The sequence below is a fragment of the Pinus tabuliformis genome, chromosome 2_2 (genome assembly GCF_031772625.1).
Source record: "Pinus tabuliformis cultivar Carrire ecotype Pingquan chromosome 2_2, CPIR1, whole genome shotgun sequence".
Taxonomy (NCBI): Eukaryota; Viridiplantae; Streptophyta; class Pinopsida; order Pinales; family Pinaceae; genus Pinus; species Pinus tabuliformis.
The window spans coordinates 394856839-394875481 of NC_142300.1; the positions used below are offsets into that span (position 1 = coordinate 394856839).

At 40.5% G+C, this 18643-nt stretch overlaps 1 protein-coding gene across 1 annotated transcript; it reads left to right on the forward strand.

Moving 5' to 3' along the window:
- Positions 1–8845: 8845 nt before the first annotated feature.
- On the forward strand, positions 8846–9256 carry LOC149192931 (uncharacterized). Its single transcript, XM_089407160.1, has one exon. It carries the CDS (start codon positions 8846–8848, stop codon positions 9254–9256), a length of 411 nt encoding a protein of 136 aa, XP_089263286.1.
- Positions 9257–18643: the final 9387 nt, after the last annotated feature.

The following is an 18643-nucleotide window of genomic DNA, read 5'->3' on the forward strand; positions in this document are numbered from 1 at the left end:
GGGATCTTGATAATCCTGAAGCACTACCTTATTTGGAGATCCAGCTGCAAAAATATAAGTACTCGCTTCATTCTGATCTGAAAGAACAGTGGGTTGCTGATTGATAGGAAGGCACAGAGAAGTATAAGCTTCTGCCATATGAGTGTTGGCTGTAAATTCCTTGACCGTGAGAAATTTTGACATATTGTCTCTCTCAAGCTTATATTCCTCAATTTCATGGTCTAGGTCATTCTTAAACAGAGAACAATCTTCAAGATCATCAAACATGACAACCTTATCATCTTCATGAAAGAAAATATTATCTGTTTGCTGATCTATAAAACTAATTACAAGACTGTCATCATTCTCAAAAGAGGAAGAAGTTTCACCATCACTTTCGTGACCATGTGCACACTGCCAATTTTCTTTAGCTTGGGTTGTAGCATGACCTTTCAAAAGCTGATCTATCTCCTCTTCAGACAAAGGAGATAATACTTTTTGTTTCCCTTTGCTCAAACAAGTCTTGTCTTCTTGAAATAACATTTCAAAACATGAAAAATCTGAATGACAGTCCTGATCTTCTGAAACTTGGAAACATTGTTGATCATCTTCATATGACATGGCAATCAAACTATCCAAATTATGATTGAAAGAAGAGTTTTCACTTACTTGAACAAAGATCTCATCTTGTTGTTCATGAGCTGGCTGAATTACCTCCTCATGCAGGCTCTGTTATGATGGCATAAGGACATTTGGACCAAGAACTTTGTCTATGATCTCAACAACAAAACTCTCCTTTTCAGGATTCGGCACAAGGTATGCTTAGTTATCACAATCTGAATGTAGTTCTGAAGTAGCTGACTGGACATTATCACACTCTACAATCAGCACTGGACTTACTTGCATGCTGTTGTCTTCTATGGGCAGATCTGAAACAACATGTTCTCTTTCCTCATTTTCAGCCATATGGAAATCTTCAGCCTACTGATCTTGGCAAGTATCCTCTAAGATTTCTGTGTGCTGCTGAAACGGATTTTCATACAGAGCCTCCATGATCTCAACATCCATAAAATTATCATCTTCATAATATTTCTCAAGGCTTTCAATAAATGTTGAAGCATGTTGGCAATAGTCATGAACTAAATTTAATGATGGATAAGAGTCCTTATATCTTTCAATGAACATAGCATGAAAATCCTTTAAACAGTAAATACAAGCAGGCGGCAAACTTTCATACCATGATTGGGTTGTACCTTCCAAAGTGGCCAAGAATATCTTCATCAAGCAATCTTCAGGAAAATCAACCTTCAACTTGCGAATATGCATATGAAATCTAACTAGATGTAAAGTAGCATCCTTCTTACCATCATCATTAAATATAGGCAGATTCCTTGACCAATCTACCTTCGGAATTTTATTTGGAAAACCTGGAATGTGATCTCGACTCAAGGGAGCATATCTTCTTGCGATCCGATCCATCTTGAAAAGCTCAAAGCTACTGATATTCCTGCAGTGAAGTCACCATGAAGCACAGGTTGCTGGATTCTTCAGTGAAAGGAGTCGCCAGTGAATGATTTCAGCCTTGTCAGTGTCTGATCATTGTTCACCATCAACAATCAGATCTGAACTTGATACATGTACTGGGGTAAAGTTTCAATGAAGCGCTACGTTCACAAGCTCACGGAGATTGACTGAAGCAGCGTTTATCTACTAACGCTGATGTAAAACAAGAGCGTTTTCGAAGGCTACCTGGCGTAACTTCAGGCTTCGTCTAAGACTTATGAAATAACACGTCAATGAGCAAACGATTAATTTGTTCTCCCCAGTATGGTCGCCAGTATGTTAGCGCTTGAAATTTCACCTCAGGCTGAGAAAGGTAAACCTCAAGGCTACATCAAACCATTCAGCCTCGTAGCTAGCCCTACGGGGCAGGAGAAGGCTCTCTCCGGTCAATCTCGGCAGATCTTCAATGGGATGAGATGACCAACAAGGTAACACTGATATTAGGCTAGTAAACTGATTAAAAAGGTGGATTTGGGGTTTTTTGGGTTTTTGGTGGCAAATTGAGGAATTGCAATTTTGGGTGCGGGAATTGGACACAGTTTCTGCAGGGGGTTCCTTGGGGCGAGGTAGGAAACAGTATTGATGCATTAACTTGAGATGGATGATCAGGAATGAAAGATGAGGAGCTAAAGAGAGCAAACAATGACTTTGAATTCCCTTTAGACAGTAGAAAACATGGAAATTAAACAAACTTAAAAGCAGAGCATGGCTAGCATGAATTCATACTTTAACACTTCATTTGTTTAATGTGCAGAAGTAAAGAAAGGAAATGAATCACATAACAAAGCTTACAAGAACATTGAGAAACACACCATCAACACATGAGTCCACAAGAATCCCAAAGATGACTGCAAAACCCTGGTCTTCCTTATCCAAAAATTGCAGAGATACAGTGAAATAATACAATGATAGTTTCTCCCTCAAAAGTCCAACCTTCCAACCCCTGAAAATGATTAAGAAAATACATAATATAGGCAAGCCAACCTCTTCCCTTGCCTCTAGGGGTCGATCTCATCCTTCTAGGAGCTGTTTCAACTAATTCTAAACTGTGCACTAAAATCTAGGCAGTCAAAACAACTTGCCTCTATAAGCTAGGAAACCAATTCATTCATTTAATATTTACCCTTTACATGAATGAATCTTCTAGAAGTGTTAAACAAGAGTAAAAGTGTCTTAGATTTAAAATAATTACATCAAAGATAATCATCTTCCACCCCAAAAAGTCAAACTAGGTCAAAACTGCGTTTTCTGGGCTGTACAATGCAATCTGGCAAAAAACTGCCTGACCGGTCGCGCCCCCCTGCCTGACGGGTCGCGCGCCTTTCAGGAGGCTTTTGGAGGCATTCACAGTGTCAGAATCAGGTGCAGGATAGCTCGTTGGAAAGGTATTTGAGTCTACTTTCCAACCCAACTAGAATTTTTCAATTTGGAGTTGATTTGACCTATAAAAAATCAAATCTCCCAAGACTGGTCAAAAAGTACCAAATGAGGCTCCCTGAAGGAAGAGTGCTGTTGCAGTCAACTTTTGAATGCCTTCATCAACCCCAAATTGAGCTCATGATAGCTCATTGGAAAGCTCTTTTGTTTCTAGTTATCATTTTACCCATCAAGAAAATCATTTGGCCAACCAAGCTAGGAGAATACTTGATTTTCCCAAGGTCACTTCAGAGGTGTCTTTGATTCTCCTGAGGCAAAGGTATTCTTGACATTTCTCTCAAACCATGACACCTGTGAAAAAAGTGAAGGAGGTTTTTCTTCCTTGGCATGTTTTGGACAAAAACCTCTCTCAGTTTCCCAAAATTCATCTTTGATTGCTCTGAAACATCATTTGAGTGAAACTTGTCCCGATGTGTGAAACAAGGAAGTTTGTCGAAATGAAGCGAAATGAAGGGGATAAGGGGCTTCTAAATTCTTGAGGAAATTTTGGGGAGTAGGGAGGGATGTTAGGAAGTAGGGGAAAGTGGAATCTCAGAGATTGAGTGAGGGGAAGGGGTCCAAAAGGGCAAAACACAGGCCCAACCTAGAAAATTGCCAGGTTGTAGCTAGAAACTAGGGTTTGTGAAAAAATGAGGAATTTGGGGGATCTGAGTGTTGGGAAGTGTTTGATAAGGTACTTTAAGGATAAGGGAAGGTGTATGAACATCAGGATATGATTTTTGCCGATTATTTAGCCGCCCAAGAGAAATTGCCTTCAAAACCCTAGGAGAGGGAAATGACCTTGCCTAGGCACAACTGAAGCATGAATAAGTTGTAAAAAGACTCATTAGACACTGAGATGCTAATGAAAACCCTATGAATGATGATAGACTCAGCTGAATGATGACATGGACCGCCATTTGGACAACTTTGAGAAGAGTGAAAGCAAACCCTAGACCTAATGCCTAGTGACCAAATTTTGCTTGAAGACTCACTGAAATGACAAAATTTGACCTTGACATTTCAAAATCACTTTGTAAGAGCACATTTGATCACTGGAGGAAGGCTGGAAAGACTGACACTAACAACTAGATAAATAACACGGTCACCAATTAATTTAAAAGACACACAATGATCTGCTTTGCTTCTGGTGAAGCCAAGTCCCCATATAAATGTATCAAATTTCTGATACCACATCCTTGGTGACTGTTTTAACCCATACAGATACTTTTTTAACTTGCATACCAGTTCTTTCTTACGCTTCACCGCAAAACCTTCTGGTTGCTTCATGTAGATCTCCTCTTTAAAATCCTCATGAAGAAATGTCGACTTCACATCCATTTGTTCTGCCTCAAAATCAAAAGCAGCAACAATAGATAAAAGTAATCTAATAGAAGCTACCTTGGCAACAGGAGAAAAAAATATCACCAAAATCAATTCCGGCACGTGGGAATAATGTTTTGATACCAACCAAGCTTTGTATTTCTCCACCTTTCCTTCTGCATTTGTCTTCTTCTTGAACACCCATTTTCTGTTAATGGGTTTCCTTCCAGCTGGAAACTCCACTAGATACCAAACCTCGTTTTTGTGCAAAGATGCCATTTCATCAACCATGGCCTCTTTCCAGAATTTTTCATCCTCTGAATCTACTACTTCCTTCACAGTTCTGGGATCATCATCAGTAATAGATAAAGAAAAATTTGAATAGAAAGCAGATGGAATATACCTTTCTAACTGCCTTCTTTCTCGAACTGATCATCTCACAACCGGAGTTTGTGGATGTTCATCTTCTGATTCCTCTTCTATTGTAGATTCTGGTTCTTCCTCCTTTAGTTCAAACTCTATCTTCTCAGGTTCCTTTCATTGGACTTCATGTTTAATAACATATTTCTCCTCTCTGAATGCCACATCTCAGTTGTACACAACCTTCTTTGTTACTGGGTTCCAAAGTTTATAACCCTTTAAACCATCCTTATACCCAATAAAGATGGACTTTTCAGATTTACTATCCACCTTTGTTATTTTCTCCTTTGGAACATGTACATATGCATTACATCCAAATACCCTCAGATGTGAAAGAGAGGGTTTCTTACCAGTCCATACCTCTTGTGGATTCTTATCCTCCAACGCTCATGAAGGTGATCTGTTGACTAGGTAACATGCAGTCTCCACCGCCTCTGCTCAAAATTCTTGTCCTAACCTAGAACCATTGAGCATGCTTCTTTCCCTTTCCATCAACGTCTTATTCATTCTTTCTGCAACTCCATTTTGCTCAGGTGTGTATGGAGTAGTCTTTTGCCATGCTATACCACACTTCTTATAGAATTCTTCAAATTCCTTTTTGAAAAACTCTCCACCATAATCTGTCCTTAGGACCTTTATCTTCTTCTCTGTCTAGTTTTCCAACAGAGCCTTAAATTCTTTAAACCTTTCAAAGACTTCAGAATTATTCTTAAGGAAATATATCCATGTATTCCTTGAGAAGTCATCTATAAATGATACATAGTACATAGACTTACCTAGTGATGGAACCTTCACAGGTCCAAACACATCATTGTGCACAAGCTCTAATATATGTTTTTCCCTCTTACCACTAGAGGGGAAACTCACCCAATTCTCCTTCCCATATACACAATTTTCACAGAAATAAAAATCTAGAGAGCTATTAGTCATACCTTCTACCATACCTTTACCATGAAGTATTTAAAGGCCCTTCTCTCCAATATGTCCAAGCCTTTGATGCCATAGCATGGTCCTTTCTCCAAAGACCACTAGATTTTTTTCTCCACTTTTAGGAACCATAGAACTATTGCACCCATAAACAATAGTGCTACCTTGTAGCTTGTACGGAGTTCCAATCCAAACTCCCCGCATCAATACTAGTGCTCCCCGAACCATCTTGTAGGTATCCTTTTCGAACACTATTTTTAAACTTGCATCATCCAGCTTGCTTAGAGAAATCAGATTTCTGGCCAATGCAGGAATATGCAAAACACCCAGAAGTGTTCTAATCCTTCCACCTTGCAAATTCAACTTAACTTTTCTACGACCAATGATTTTAGCCTTCCTGTCATCCCTCAAGAAGACATCACCACTATCATATTTCTCATACTCGCAGAAACACTCTCTATGGGGAGTGAAGTGAAAGGATGCACCTGAGTCAATCAACCATGCCTCATGATCTACATGTGTACTTGAAGAAGCGAAGTACACATCGCTACCTTCATCTAAGGTGGCTTTTGCCTCTGTAGAAGGAGCATCATTAGATCTCTTTCCCTTGTCTTAAGCTTTAGATTTACAGTCCCTTCTGTAGTTCCCTTCCTTTTCGCATTTCGAGCACACCTTTACAAGTTTTCCTAGAGATTTAGGTCTCCCTCTAGATTTAGATATCCCACTCGATGAATTATTTTTGTTTCTGTTCTGGACCGTCCTCATACAGAAAAGGCATCACCATTTTGGCTCTCCATATTTTTCCGTCTCATCTCCTCTGTCAGTAAGGATGAGACTATTTCATCAAACTGCAAGGCAGTTGTATTGCTACCTATTGCAATAACCAGACTATCCCACAAATCTGGTAGAGAACACAAAAAACTAATGCACTTATCTTCATCTAAAATTTTAATATCAACAGATAATAACTGACTTACCACAATATTAAATGCATTCAGATGCTTTAGCACCAAGTCTCCATCTTTCATCCTCAGGTTATATAGCTTTTTCCGTAGGAACAATTTATTCCCCAGAGAGTTAGATTGGTACAAAGTCCCTAACTTGTCCCACAAAGCCTTAACCGTAGCTTCCCCTAATGCATTCAAAAATACTGAATCTGAGACACCCAATCATATTGTGCATTTTTCCTTTCGATCCAATTTCTTCCATTCTTCATTGGACACTCCTATTGGTTTCGTACCCGGATCTACTACAATCCACTAATCTTTGTCCACCAAAAGATCCTCCATATTGAATTTCCACAACTCAAAACTCTGACCATTAAATTTCTCGATCTCTATCTTTCCACTTCTCACCATCTTCTTTCACCACCAAAAATCGATCCCACAGATCTCCCACTAAACAGGGTCTACCACAGCCCGAGAAAAACCCCTCATCAACAAAGGCATCCCCTTGAAGCCAAAACACCTCTGATACCAAATGTAGGTTTTAACCCCATACATAAATTACCTACACACGAATTCTATAACACAGAAAATAAACAATGCGAGAGCATAACACATAAAACACATATACAAAGAGATTTTCCCCTGGATCCCAAAATTGGGACTACCAGCTTGAGTTTTCATTATTTTACTTTCAATGTTACAATACATATATATCCATGCTGAGGCATCTAATACCATGGACCAAAAACCATCGAGCCCAAAACCATGTGTGAAAACATGCACAAAACCATAGGTAGGTCCGCCCACCTAATATAGGGTCCCAAAAAAAATTCCCCGGGGCACTGCCCCAAACCCCGTAGAGGGGGGCTAACCACCCCCCTTAATCCCCCTATGACCCCTCGACTGCACAATCAACATAATGAAGGGGGGGCTCCGCCCCCCTCTTACCCCCCAATTAACTAGGGTAGCTAGTCGTAGAAAGAATATAACACAACCCAACATTAGATGTGTTGAAAGAAAATATGGTGACTGCACCAATCCTAGTATTTCTGGATTGGAAGGAGTTTCATGTACATGTGGATGCTTCTTGCATTACACTAGGTGCAATATTAACACAGGCAGGCGAAGGCGAACTGGATGATCCTATAGCCTTCGCAAGTAGGAAGTCATCAATGGCTGAAAAAAATTATTCTACGACAAAGTGCGAGGAGTTGGCCATGGTATATGCACTACAGAAATTTAGGCATTATTTATTGGGTGGAAACTTTAAGATTTACACAGATCACTCCACGCTGAAGTACTGGTCAAAAGCATGTGTTAGGGGGGAAGATCCATCGATGGTTGCTCTTATTCCAATAATATGACTTCGAGGTGATTGTGAAGCCTGGAAGGTTAAATGCGGGCCCATACCACCTATCAAGGATCGAAACAAATGAAGAACCCAACAGCTTGGAGGAAGGATTGTCAGACACGTAGCTCTTTGCGATGCGCATTGTGGATGACCATTTTGCTCACATTATTCAGTTTTTGACAACAGGAATTGCTTCGAAGGATATTCCACTCAACAAAAGAAGGAGCTAGTAGCCCGCGCAGTAGATTTTTTGGTAATTGTGGATCACTTATTTAAGACGGGGATGGATGAGGTATTGCGACTGTATGTTCCAGAGTTTGAACGCACGAATATCTTAGCTGAAGCTCATGGAGGAGTGGCAGGAGGCCACTATGCAAGGAAAGTGACCACACATAATATTTTTTGTGTGGGGTTATGTTGGCTGATGTTACACAAGGATTTTAAGGCCTATTGTAAGGCGTACGATGCTTGCCAAAGGACGGGGCAACCTTCACGAAGGGATGAATTTCCTTTAAATCTCCAAGTCTCGTTGCATGTATTTGAGAAATGGGCCATTGACTTTATAGGCCCGATACAACCACCAAGAAAGAAGACAGGTGCACAGTACATTATTATTGCAACAGAATACTTAACCAGATGGGTAGAAGCGTAACCAGTGAGGGATTGTACTGCTACCACAGTTGCAAAGTTTCTCTTTGAATATTTCTTAGCAAGGTTTGGATGCCCGAAAGTTTTGCTAAGTGATATGGGTACGCATTTTTTGAATGAAACGATCAGTGCGATGTTGGAAGAATTCCAAGTATATCATCAGAAGATCACGCCCTATCACCCACAAGCCAATCAAATGGAAGAATCTTTTAATAAGATCTTAGAGCATGCATTGAAAAATGTATGCAATGCACAAAGGAATGACTAGGATATGCGCGTACCTGCTGTGTTATGGGCTTATAGGACGACTTGCAAGAAATTGATAGGACAGACGCCATTCAGGTTGGTCTATATAATTGAAGCAGTCATGCCGATGGAGTACATTGTGCCCAACTTAAGAATTGCAGCGTTGACTGAGATGGCAAACCATGAGACCTTGGAAGAATGGCTCGCGCAGATCATGGAGTTGGAGGAAGATTGTTTCCTAGCAGGATTTCATCAACAACTACAAAAGGAATGCAAAAAGGCATGGGATGATAGGCACATTAAGTTGTGCACGTTCAAAGTAGATGATTTAGTGTTGTTATATGATAGCAAGCTCACAAAGTTTTCAGGGAAGTTTCAAATGCATTGGTTGCGGTTGTATGTTATCAAGGGGATTATGGATGGTGGTGCAGTTTAACTCATGAAGCTGAATGGGTAACCTTTGTCGGGAAAAGTAAATGGAAGTAGGTTGAATCTATATACAGGGGATCCTTCCCCTACAATGACTATACGGCAGCAGGACAGTCCCAATAATCTAGGTAGTTGTAAGGAATTGCGGGACTCTAAACTATGCTGCCTGACTTAGGGAAAAGCTCAGTCGAAGGGTTGCACAATGGATAATAGGGGTGTGACAGGTCAAGCTACGTTATATAAGGTACACCATAGAGAATATTGCCGCGGAGGTGGGTCCAAAGGTAACTGTTGAAGTTACTATTCATGATGTGATGGCTAAAAAGCAACTAAAATGAGCGAGTAGGAGCTATTTATGGCACAAATATTTGAAGATCTGCTGCCAAGAATTTATTATCAGAATTTGGGGGGAACGGTTGAATTTGAATTCAAATCCTCCTATAAATTATGCGTGCTGGTCCAACAGAGAACACTTTGCATTCTGAGAGTTGTTGGTGCCTTTTACTGTCTTAAGTGTATGATTCGTGCATTCTAGGAAAATTTGCGACACGCCCCTCGTTTGCGAACTATTCTGCAACAGCCCGAGAGAGATTCATTGAAAAGGTGACTGGTACTAACCCCGTCGAAGCCATAAGTTCAGAAGCAGTTGTGTCTAATGTGCCAGGCCCCAAAGTGACTAGTATGGAAGCTACGCCCGTTGTGCCTATGGTGCCGAGGTCACCTAGGTTGAAGCAAACTATCACAAAAGAGAAGTAGCCCACCATGAAAGAAAATCACTCAGCCATGAAAGAAAAACAAAAGAAGTCAGTGTCGGTGCGAATGTAATCGAGGAAGAATTTGGAGGCACGACCACCAGAAAAAGTGGTGGATTTGGAAGAATAGGATTACGAAGGAATCGAAGAAGTTGATGCTAAGGAAATCAAGCCTATTTCTAGCCGCCCTGAGTACATCCCTCCGTGGAAGGGAAAAACCAAAGTAACCAAGGATCTAGACTCTGGAAAATTTGTGGTATCCACTCCCCTGCTGCCTCAGCAGGTCACATTCGATGGTCTAAAGCTCGCACGCATCCCGGAATTGAAAATGGAGGATTGGGACCTCGCGGACCATGAAAAATTTCCACATCTAGTGACCCATAAATACATGACAAAGATATATTATGATGAGACAGGGGTTACGCAATTGAAGCCCATGAAGTGGATCCGTGGCATTGAGAAATCGGGCTATTGAACATGATTTTGGTACCACATTATCACCGCTCACCTATCAATATGATCTGTGTACGCCAGCTCCTCGTGTTGGTACACGATGGCATTCTATGACTTAGGAAGCCTATTCCCATAACCAACATGTTGATCCATGGGATAACGAGGTTGCCTCACAAAGGAGCAGACCCTACCGAGTTTGGAGGGAAAACAGAGGAAAAGGAACTCGCTGATAAGATGAAAAAAGAGTATGGTCTGGTGAAAAAGTCGTGCGGATACTCCATCCTCTCAATACAAGACCAAGTAGTCCAATTCACTGCCCAGATCCTCGCAGGTTAGATCATGAGGAATTGTTGCATGGACGAGGTTCCAGTGCCGATAGTGTCCCTTGCTACACAGTGCGCGAAGGGCGTGCAATATAAGTGGTCCAAATATCTCTGCCAGGAGTTCCTTGCAAACTGTCGTGAAGCCCAAGATGAAGGCAAGCATTTTCATTATACTTGGTTTCTATTGTCTATTGTATTAGTTGCGTGGAGGTTGCTGGAGGACAACCAATTTCCTCCCCACAAGGAAGAATTGCCTAAGGCAGTGAGGTTCGCCTCGCTCTGGTCTACAAAGGATGCATCATGAATCACGGAAATGAATATTTTCTGGGTCCTGATGTAGATGCACCTTCGGATGGCAGTGAATCAAAGGCCAAGGTTGTCCCAAACCTCATTTGAAGAATTGACATCCTATGTAGAGTTCAAGGTTGACTTTCACAATGTATCAATCTGCGCGTGAAAGGATCCAAAGGAAACTTGGCATCTATTGCCTTATTTAGTGTTCAATATGGATGTGCAGGAAGTTATAGGGTATTGGCCACTAGAGTGGCGCGAACCTACAATGCTAGATGTGGGAACCAACAAAGGCGCAGAGAGCTCTGCTTCACAGAAGTAGAAGGAAGCCGCTAAGAAAGTTGTGCGCGCCCTAGCCGAACAAAAGAAGAAGGAAGTTGTTACGGCAGTTGAGAAGAAGGCACTCATGGAGAAAGAGCGCGCTGCTAAAGAGTAGGTAGAGAAATAATGGAAGGATGTAGAGTAGGGTGGGAAGTCTGCTTCACATCACACTGATGAGCAAGAGTTGTTAGAGAAGGGAAGAGGCAGCAGTGAGGAGCAGAGCACTCCTTTCATCCTGAAGAAGCGTGGACAAGAATAGACAAGCAGACAATGGAAGAAGCATAAGTTTGATAAGCAGACACATATTGATCCCATGGTACTAAAAAAAGCCAATCTTGATGAGATCGGGGACAGGATACGCGACACAACAACGGAGGTGATGTAGCAATTTGAGCAGCAATACATGCAGACGTTGGGGAGCATCCAAAAGGATCTGCGCGAGCTGTAACTCTAGGCAAATAGGATTCAGGTAGGTGTCGAACAGGCAAGCGGAGCACAAGTGAGCCTAACACAGGGAAGTGGCGCAGTAACAAAGATTGAATGGACTCTGGATTTCATAGTCATTACTTTGCCAGAGGGGTCAATCTGTGTTGAATAAGATGAAGATTGTGTTGTGATCAACACATAGAAGGATATGGGACCGAACCTTGCCACATTGCTGCTACAAACCCTTCATGCACTGCATTAGGGGGTCTCCGATGATTTGAAGATCAGAGAATAGTGCACATTCACCATCATCGGTGAGTTTAAAATCAACAACGAGTAGCTTTTCGCAGAAAAATCTCAAGCGCTGAAGGAACAGGAGGAATTGCAGACACAACGCCAGAACCTAGTAACAACGATTGAGTAGGCCTGCAAGTCAGTGCCTAAGTTGAATATACTAGAGGATGCAGAGGCCTTAGTTAAAGTGAGGAAATTGGCTGCTGTAGTACATGCTTCAAAGGAGGAAATCGGTAGGGTGACTTTCGACTTTTATATGAAAATTGGAGAGTTTCAATTGAAATTACAGTCGACGACTCCGTTGGAGGTCCAGGAGCAATGCATAGCAGCAGTAAATGAGGGAATGAATACACTAGACACCGTCATTAATGACTACTCATCGATGTTTGATGTCGTGATGGAGCTATGGACAAATCTGCAGGAGGACCCAAACCTACAATATCTAAACACAAACGTCTGAGAAATGCAGCGCCAATATGATGAGGTCTAAGCAACTGTGTGCACTTCCGCGCCAGTGCAATGCCTCGCCAAGCTACAAGAGGGCAAGCAACTACTTACGAGGACTTGCAGAGGAAGGAGGCCTTGTTGAAGGCCAGATTGCAGTCGTGGCTAGAGGAAGCATGTCATCTTACTCTATCACTCCAGGAGAAACTCAAAGGCTTACAAAAATGCAGAGGACCATGCACCTCACATTGGAGGGACCAACAACTGAAAAATTGGTCGAAGAAGTATAGCAGGCAGCGGCGCAGAGCACTACAAAAGTTGCAGTAATGCAGGTTGAGCTGGGAGATATTTGCAGTAAGATTGTAGCACTAGCTGAGTGACTCAAGGATGAGTCACGATCTTTGTGTTGGGGGCCTATTGGGATAGGGTCCCTAAGGTTAGTTTTGGGGTTAATTCAACCCAATTTTGTAAAAGTTTTGTAAAAAGAATGTAAAGTCCCCACGATATGAGATACAGAGCACACGGATAAATAGGAGTCAAAAGGGTCTTAACCCTTGTTTTTTGTCAGTTTTAAGAGTCTCCCATGGTCCGCAAACCATGGTATTGTATGAAGGAAAGCTATAAATAGTTGAGTCATAGCAAGTCTTAGAGATAACCTTTTTTAGAGAATTGGGTACATTGAAGAGTTTTGTGTCTTGAGCAAGTTCTAAGGCAGGAATGCTCTGCTTCCTGCGCTTAGGGGTAAGAAGGGAAGGCTCTTGCAGTTGAGTGCGTAGGAGGCCTAGATAGAGTTCGCTGCTAAGTGTGCGAACCCCTATAGTTGTGTGCGCAGGGTAGAAGAGTTTGTAGTCAATGAACTGAAGATCAATAAAGACAACCTTTTGAGGGATTATTGTGTATTTCCATTGAATCTATTTATGATATATGTTGTCGATTGAATGATATGTTTATGAAATAATGAATGAATACAACGTGAATTCACTGAATCTATCTTAATAATGCATGAAATTAATGGTTATCCACTTGCGCGAGCATTAAAAGCTATTTCTCTTATGTTTCTGACGAATTAAGTAGATCAACGCGAACTACGATCTTGGGTTGTTTACTAATGCGCAAAAGTAGATAAATCATTTATTTAAGGTCTGCAAAGACTGATCGTGGGCCTTCACGAAGGTCTGGAGGCCGCTTTAACTTAGTTACAATAAAAATCCCTATAAGTCTACCGGCCTGTGTGGAAGCAAATCTAAAGCACTGAAAGACATCACACTAGTCTCTAGATGAAGAAACTTGGTTCTTACATCCCCCAATACTGCTTCGGGTGAGACTATAGTCAACACTACACGGGTTGTTTCTGAAAGGGCCATCAGTGAAGGGTTTTGTTGGTTGGTACAACTAACTCTAAACCTGGTTCAACAACCCTTAAGTCAATAGAGAGTGACAAATGGGATTATTTGTAAGCCAAGGGAGATCTGGAAATTCGAGGGCTACCACAAATGGCAACTATTGATTAAAGTCTAGTGGAGGGTATCCTAGGTAAGATGGGATGGCTTAAGAAATAGGTATATGGGCTCCTAGATAGGGAGGATTCTCATAACCTGGATAAACATAACCCTGCTACCCAATTATGGGATAACCTTTATGCCCAGTTCCATGATAACCTTGCAAAGGTTAAAATGGATGGGTTTGAATTTGTTGACCTTGGTAAGGCCTTTGAGGAATGCCTTGATATGGTTTCCCTGTGATATTTTGCATCATCCCTACATGAGGTGGGATAGGTTGTGTCTATTTCATGCCATGTATAGGTTGACCCATTTGGATTTGAGAAATGGCATGGCCAAGTCGTGGAGGCTGTCAGGCACCTTGAAGAGGTTGGGTAAGTGGGGCTTGGGAGACCCCAGATACCAGTGGAAGAGGTTAAGTTAGAGGTGTAGCCTGCAAAGGTTGACTTACATGAACTTGATCTTGAATAGGAGTATATATAAGTTGACAAATAAGAATCTGAGATGTAGGCAAAACAGGTTGAGAGGTTTGAATTTGATTCACAACCGAGCTAGGTTGTATGGGCAATGTAGTTTTCCAAGAATTGGCAGCCATTAACAGATATGGAAGACTCAAATGAGGTTGACCACTAGCTTGTAGTACTTGATTAGGGGATGGAAACACTCCAACAATAAGTTCCACCCTGCTGAAAAAGGAGGGTACCCAATATGAGGTGGATTGGTTGTTGTAGGTATCCATAGTCACTGACATAAGGACCAGATTGTTGCTCTAATGAAGGTTGAGATGGAGGAGGAAGAGAAGATTGTGTAGTACTCATTAAAGAAGTTCCATGTGGGATTCCAGAAGAGGATGACATGGGAGAATTCCATGACTGGATGTTGCACCAGAAAATGATTGGTAACGAGGTAGGACAGACAGGCCACCATATAAATGTGTCTTTGGTGATGTTACAAACATATAAGAAGCTGCAACATTGGTTGTCTTGGACATAGTAGTAGATATGATATGATAAACCATACCAAACTCATTCATGGTCAAATTTCCCAAAGAGGATTGTCGAGGGAAACTCGAGGATGAGTTAAAAAGAGATGAATAAGACGAAGGAGTTTGTGCCAGAGTATGAGGAGGAGGGACTTGATAGAGGTGAAGCCCTCTAAAATGAAGAAGGGTAGTAGGTTGAGGTTCTTCTTGAGGGATCTCCTCAATCCTCACAAGACCAAGTGGAAGTGGTTCACCATCGGGTCTAAGATAGAGGAAGAGAAGAGGAAGTGCCTGAAGCAACAGGTGTAGTTAAATCAGGTACCTCAAGTTGTAATGTTTCTTATTCAAGATACTCAGGTTCAATAACCTCATGTAATAAAATCTCATGTTCTTTTGTTTCGATTGTGTCAGACTCACCAACTAATGGAGAAGTAATCTTAGGTTCAGTACTCACAAGAAAAGAATATTATTGTGGATCAATTTTAGATGGAGAAATAGAAGGGGTATCTCTCGAAGTACTGAATTCGGTATTCTGTGTCTTTTTGTTCTTTTGATGGCATCCAGGAATTTCCTCAAGTGGAAGAGGAGGAAATATGTGCATACTACGCGAACGACGGGGTTGAGGAGGTTGTTATTCCACGTTAGTTTAATAAATTTTAGAAATTAACAACATAAATAAATCAAAAAGGGGTAACTAGGAAAAAAAGGTTCACCAAGCAACTGTGAACTGCAATATATAACCTTGGAGAACCAAGGATTTACGTATGGGCAAGCAATCTCCCTGAATGTTACCTAAGGTGAGGATAGCAACCTAGTGTGGACTTCCAAAATATACCCGAAGGTACGTGGAAGCGCAGTTCGTGTTAGTGTTTTCTAATGTGTAATCGTACAATGAGAGCATTCCCATATACTTTTCATGTGTGGAGTGCCATCTGATATACCTGAGGGTACATGGAGAATGGTTAGATACACTTACATATGTGGAACAGGATATCATCCCTGGAATGCAGTTCTGGCAAAAAACGACAACTCCTATGTTTATATACATCAGAACAAATATCTAGCCTAAACCTCTAGATGTATGTGCTAATATTTCAAATGTTCCTTAAGATTGATTCAATAAATTTTAAAGTTTATCTTCAACTAAGTTTTAGTTTTCAAGGTTCACCACAAATTTCACCTGAATATCCTAAAGATGCAATCTAGCATGATAACATTAAATCTTTTATTTTCAATTAAAACCTACATATAAGAGGGAAGAAACAAAGAGTAATGCAAAAATAAATAAAAAATTGTTAAGTAAATTTCCCTAATGCAATTGTTCCAATTTCCAATTTCACACACAAAACCCTAAATGCAATGCAAAATGATGAGATTTTTCTTTTCAATCCTCTTAATTTACAAATGAAATGAAAACTAAGATTCTTTTTAAATCACTGATGAGAGAAACCACATAGAAGGATGATTGTAGTATCAATTCCTTCAAACAATCAATGATCAAGAAAAAAATTTCCAATGACCTAAATGAAAAGAACAAAGAAAAATTCAAACAAATTCTTATCAAAGGCTATTGAAACCAAAAGCAAACTAAGTGAAGGATTTTCATAGATAAGAACACACTCAGAGATAGCAAGAAAACAAGTTGGACCAAAGAAAATTAGAGATCAAGGCAAGAAAATCAATTTTTTGCATCTCACAAGGATCAACACAGGTACATAACATGCACTAGTGCTCAACAGTGCAGGTACAAAGAAGGAGAGGGTGCGTTGAAGCGCTCAGTCTCCAAACCAGGGGGTGTGCTGAGGCAAATCCGGCCAAAATATGACACAAAAATTAAAATCAAGCTCAGAGAAGGATTTTCCTAGGGTTAATCAAGGTCTAAGTGAATCAATCAAGGTCGATTTAAGAGGTGAAAAAGGTACTAAGGTCAAGGAAACCATTAAGGGGAGAAAGTGTTCCCGAGTGGAGTTGCCAATTTGTTATGTTGAATTTACGATTGCGGACAAAGGTGAATTCCCTAGACCTAGTGGGCTGGTCTAGAACAAAAGACAAAGAACATAGATTTTTTCTTAAAGAGATTAGAATATAGGAATGAAGCCTACCTTGAATCTATAGAAAGCTTCTCTTTCCTCCTCACTTATAAGCTCCAATTGTAGCTCCAAATGATATAGTTGGAACCAGCACACACGACTAAAACAAGAAAACGGTCTACAACAACCAAGTAGCATAATCTAACATCTCTATTCAATGAATCAGCAAGGCATTGAAATACATGAGTGCAAACATTTACAACACATAGGAAAACAAGATACTCTTTGTATTAATAGAAATAGGAGAGAGTTTGCAACCATAAATAGTAGTTGAACTTGTAGATGTCTCCCCAAGTTTAATTTTCCTTCCTTGTCACAAAGCACACCTCAATATCAACCTTAATGCATGAATATGATGACTCCTTTAGGTTCAAGGAAATAGTATAAGGGAACAATCAATCTCCAAAAGCCAACTTGATGCTATGGATGGCAACAAATTTATCTGAGAAGGATGGTAGTTTGGGATTTACCATCTTAAGCTTGAGATACACTTATTATGGGAGATGAGCTCAAGGGATAAGAGGTGAAGTCTCCAAGGTAGGATTAGATAGGATTCAAGTTTCTTATCCATGATAAATAGTTGAAACAACCCTTAGAAGCTTCTAGAAGAGGAAGCTTCATAATCCTTTTTAATTTTCCATCATTTCTAGAACCAATGCACCTGCAGAAAGGAGCAACTAGTACTAACCACTGCTAGTGTAGAAGGGAGCAACCAATGATGAATGCATGTGGCTAAAGGGATGGGGTGCATTGGGGATAAAACATTGATTTTGAGCAATTAATCCTAGAAAATCAGACTTTTTGGAAAGGTCCTACTTAGGGATTTGTGAGGGGATGATAAAAACATGTTCACAGATGTTGATTGATCCAATTTGCAAACCTATTGACCATATGTGACAAAATGTCTTATAAAAACCAATGTGCCCTAGTCGGCCTAGCATTCAACAAATTGTGTGGAATTTGATCTAAGGCCCAGAGGAGGTTTGTCTCACCCCTTGAAACATGGGATAAAAAGCATCATCATCAGAGCCATCAGTATTGGAGCATTACATGCTATTCTATCATCAAGAGACACATGAGAATAGTTTTTGTGCCCCAAAAACAAATTGGGGCCCCACATGATGATTTGCATGGAGAGTTAAGGGCCATCGCCTCTTTCAAGATTTATGGAGCCCTTTTTCACATTTTAGCAAAAAGAGGGATCAATGTGGATTTTCCAATGATCCCACATCAACATGATGTCATCATTTTGGCTTACATTTGGATGGCTAATTCATAATTTTCTAAAGATACTTGGTCATCTTGTGACCAAGGGGTGTATCTTGTCCATTTTTATAATGTTGTGGGGCGTAGGCTAATAATTTGACCTGGTCGGACTAATATAAATAGTTCTTAACTTCATTTGTATTGGATCATCATCAAACTTGGAAATTTCGGCCTTCTTGGAAAATTTACACTTTTTCTTGGATAGGTTATTAGATGATCTTGGATGCATTTCGATATTTGGAGCTCAAATTTT

What these genes read in the sequence shown, in the direction of transcription:
- LOC149192931 (XM_089407160.1), top strand. Translation starts at nt 8,846, where the DNA reads ATGCGCGTACCTGCTGTGTTATGGGCTTATAGGACGACTTGCAAGAAA.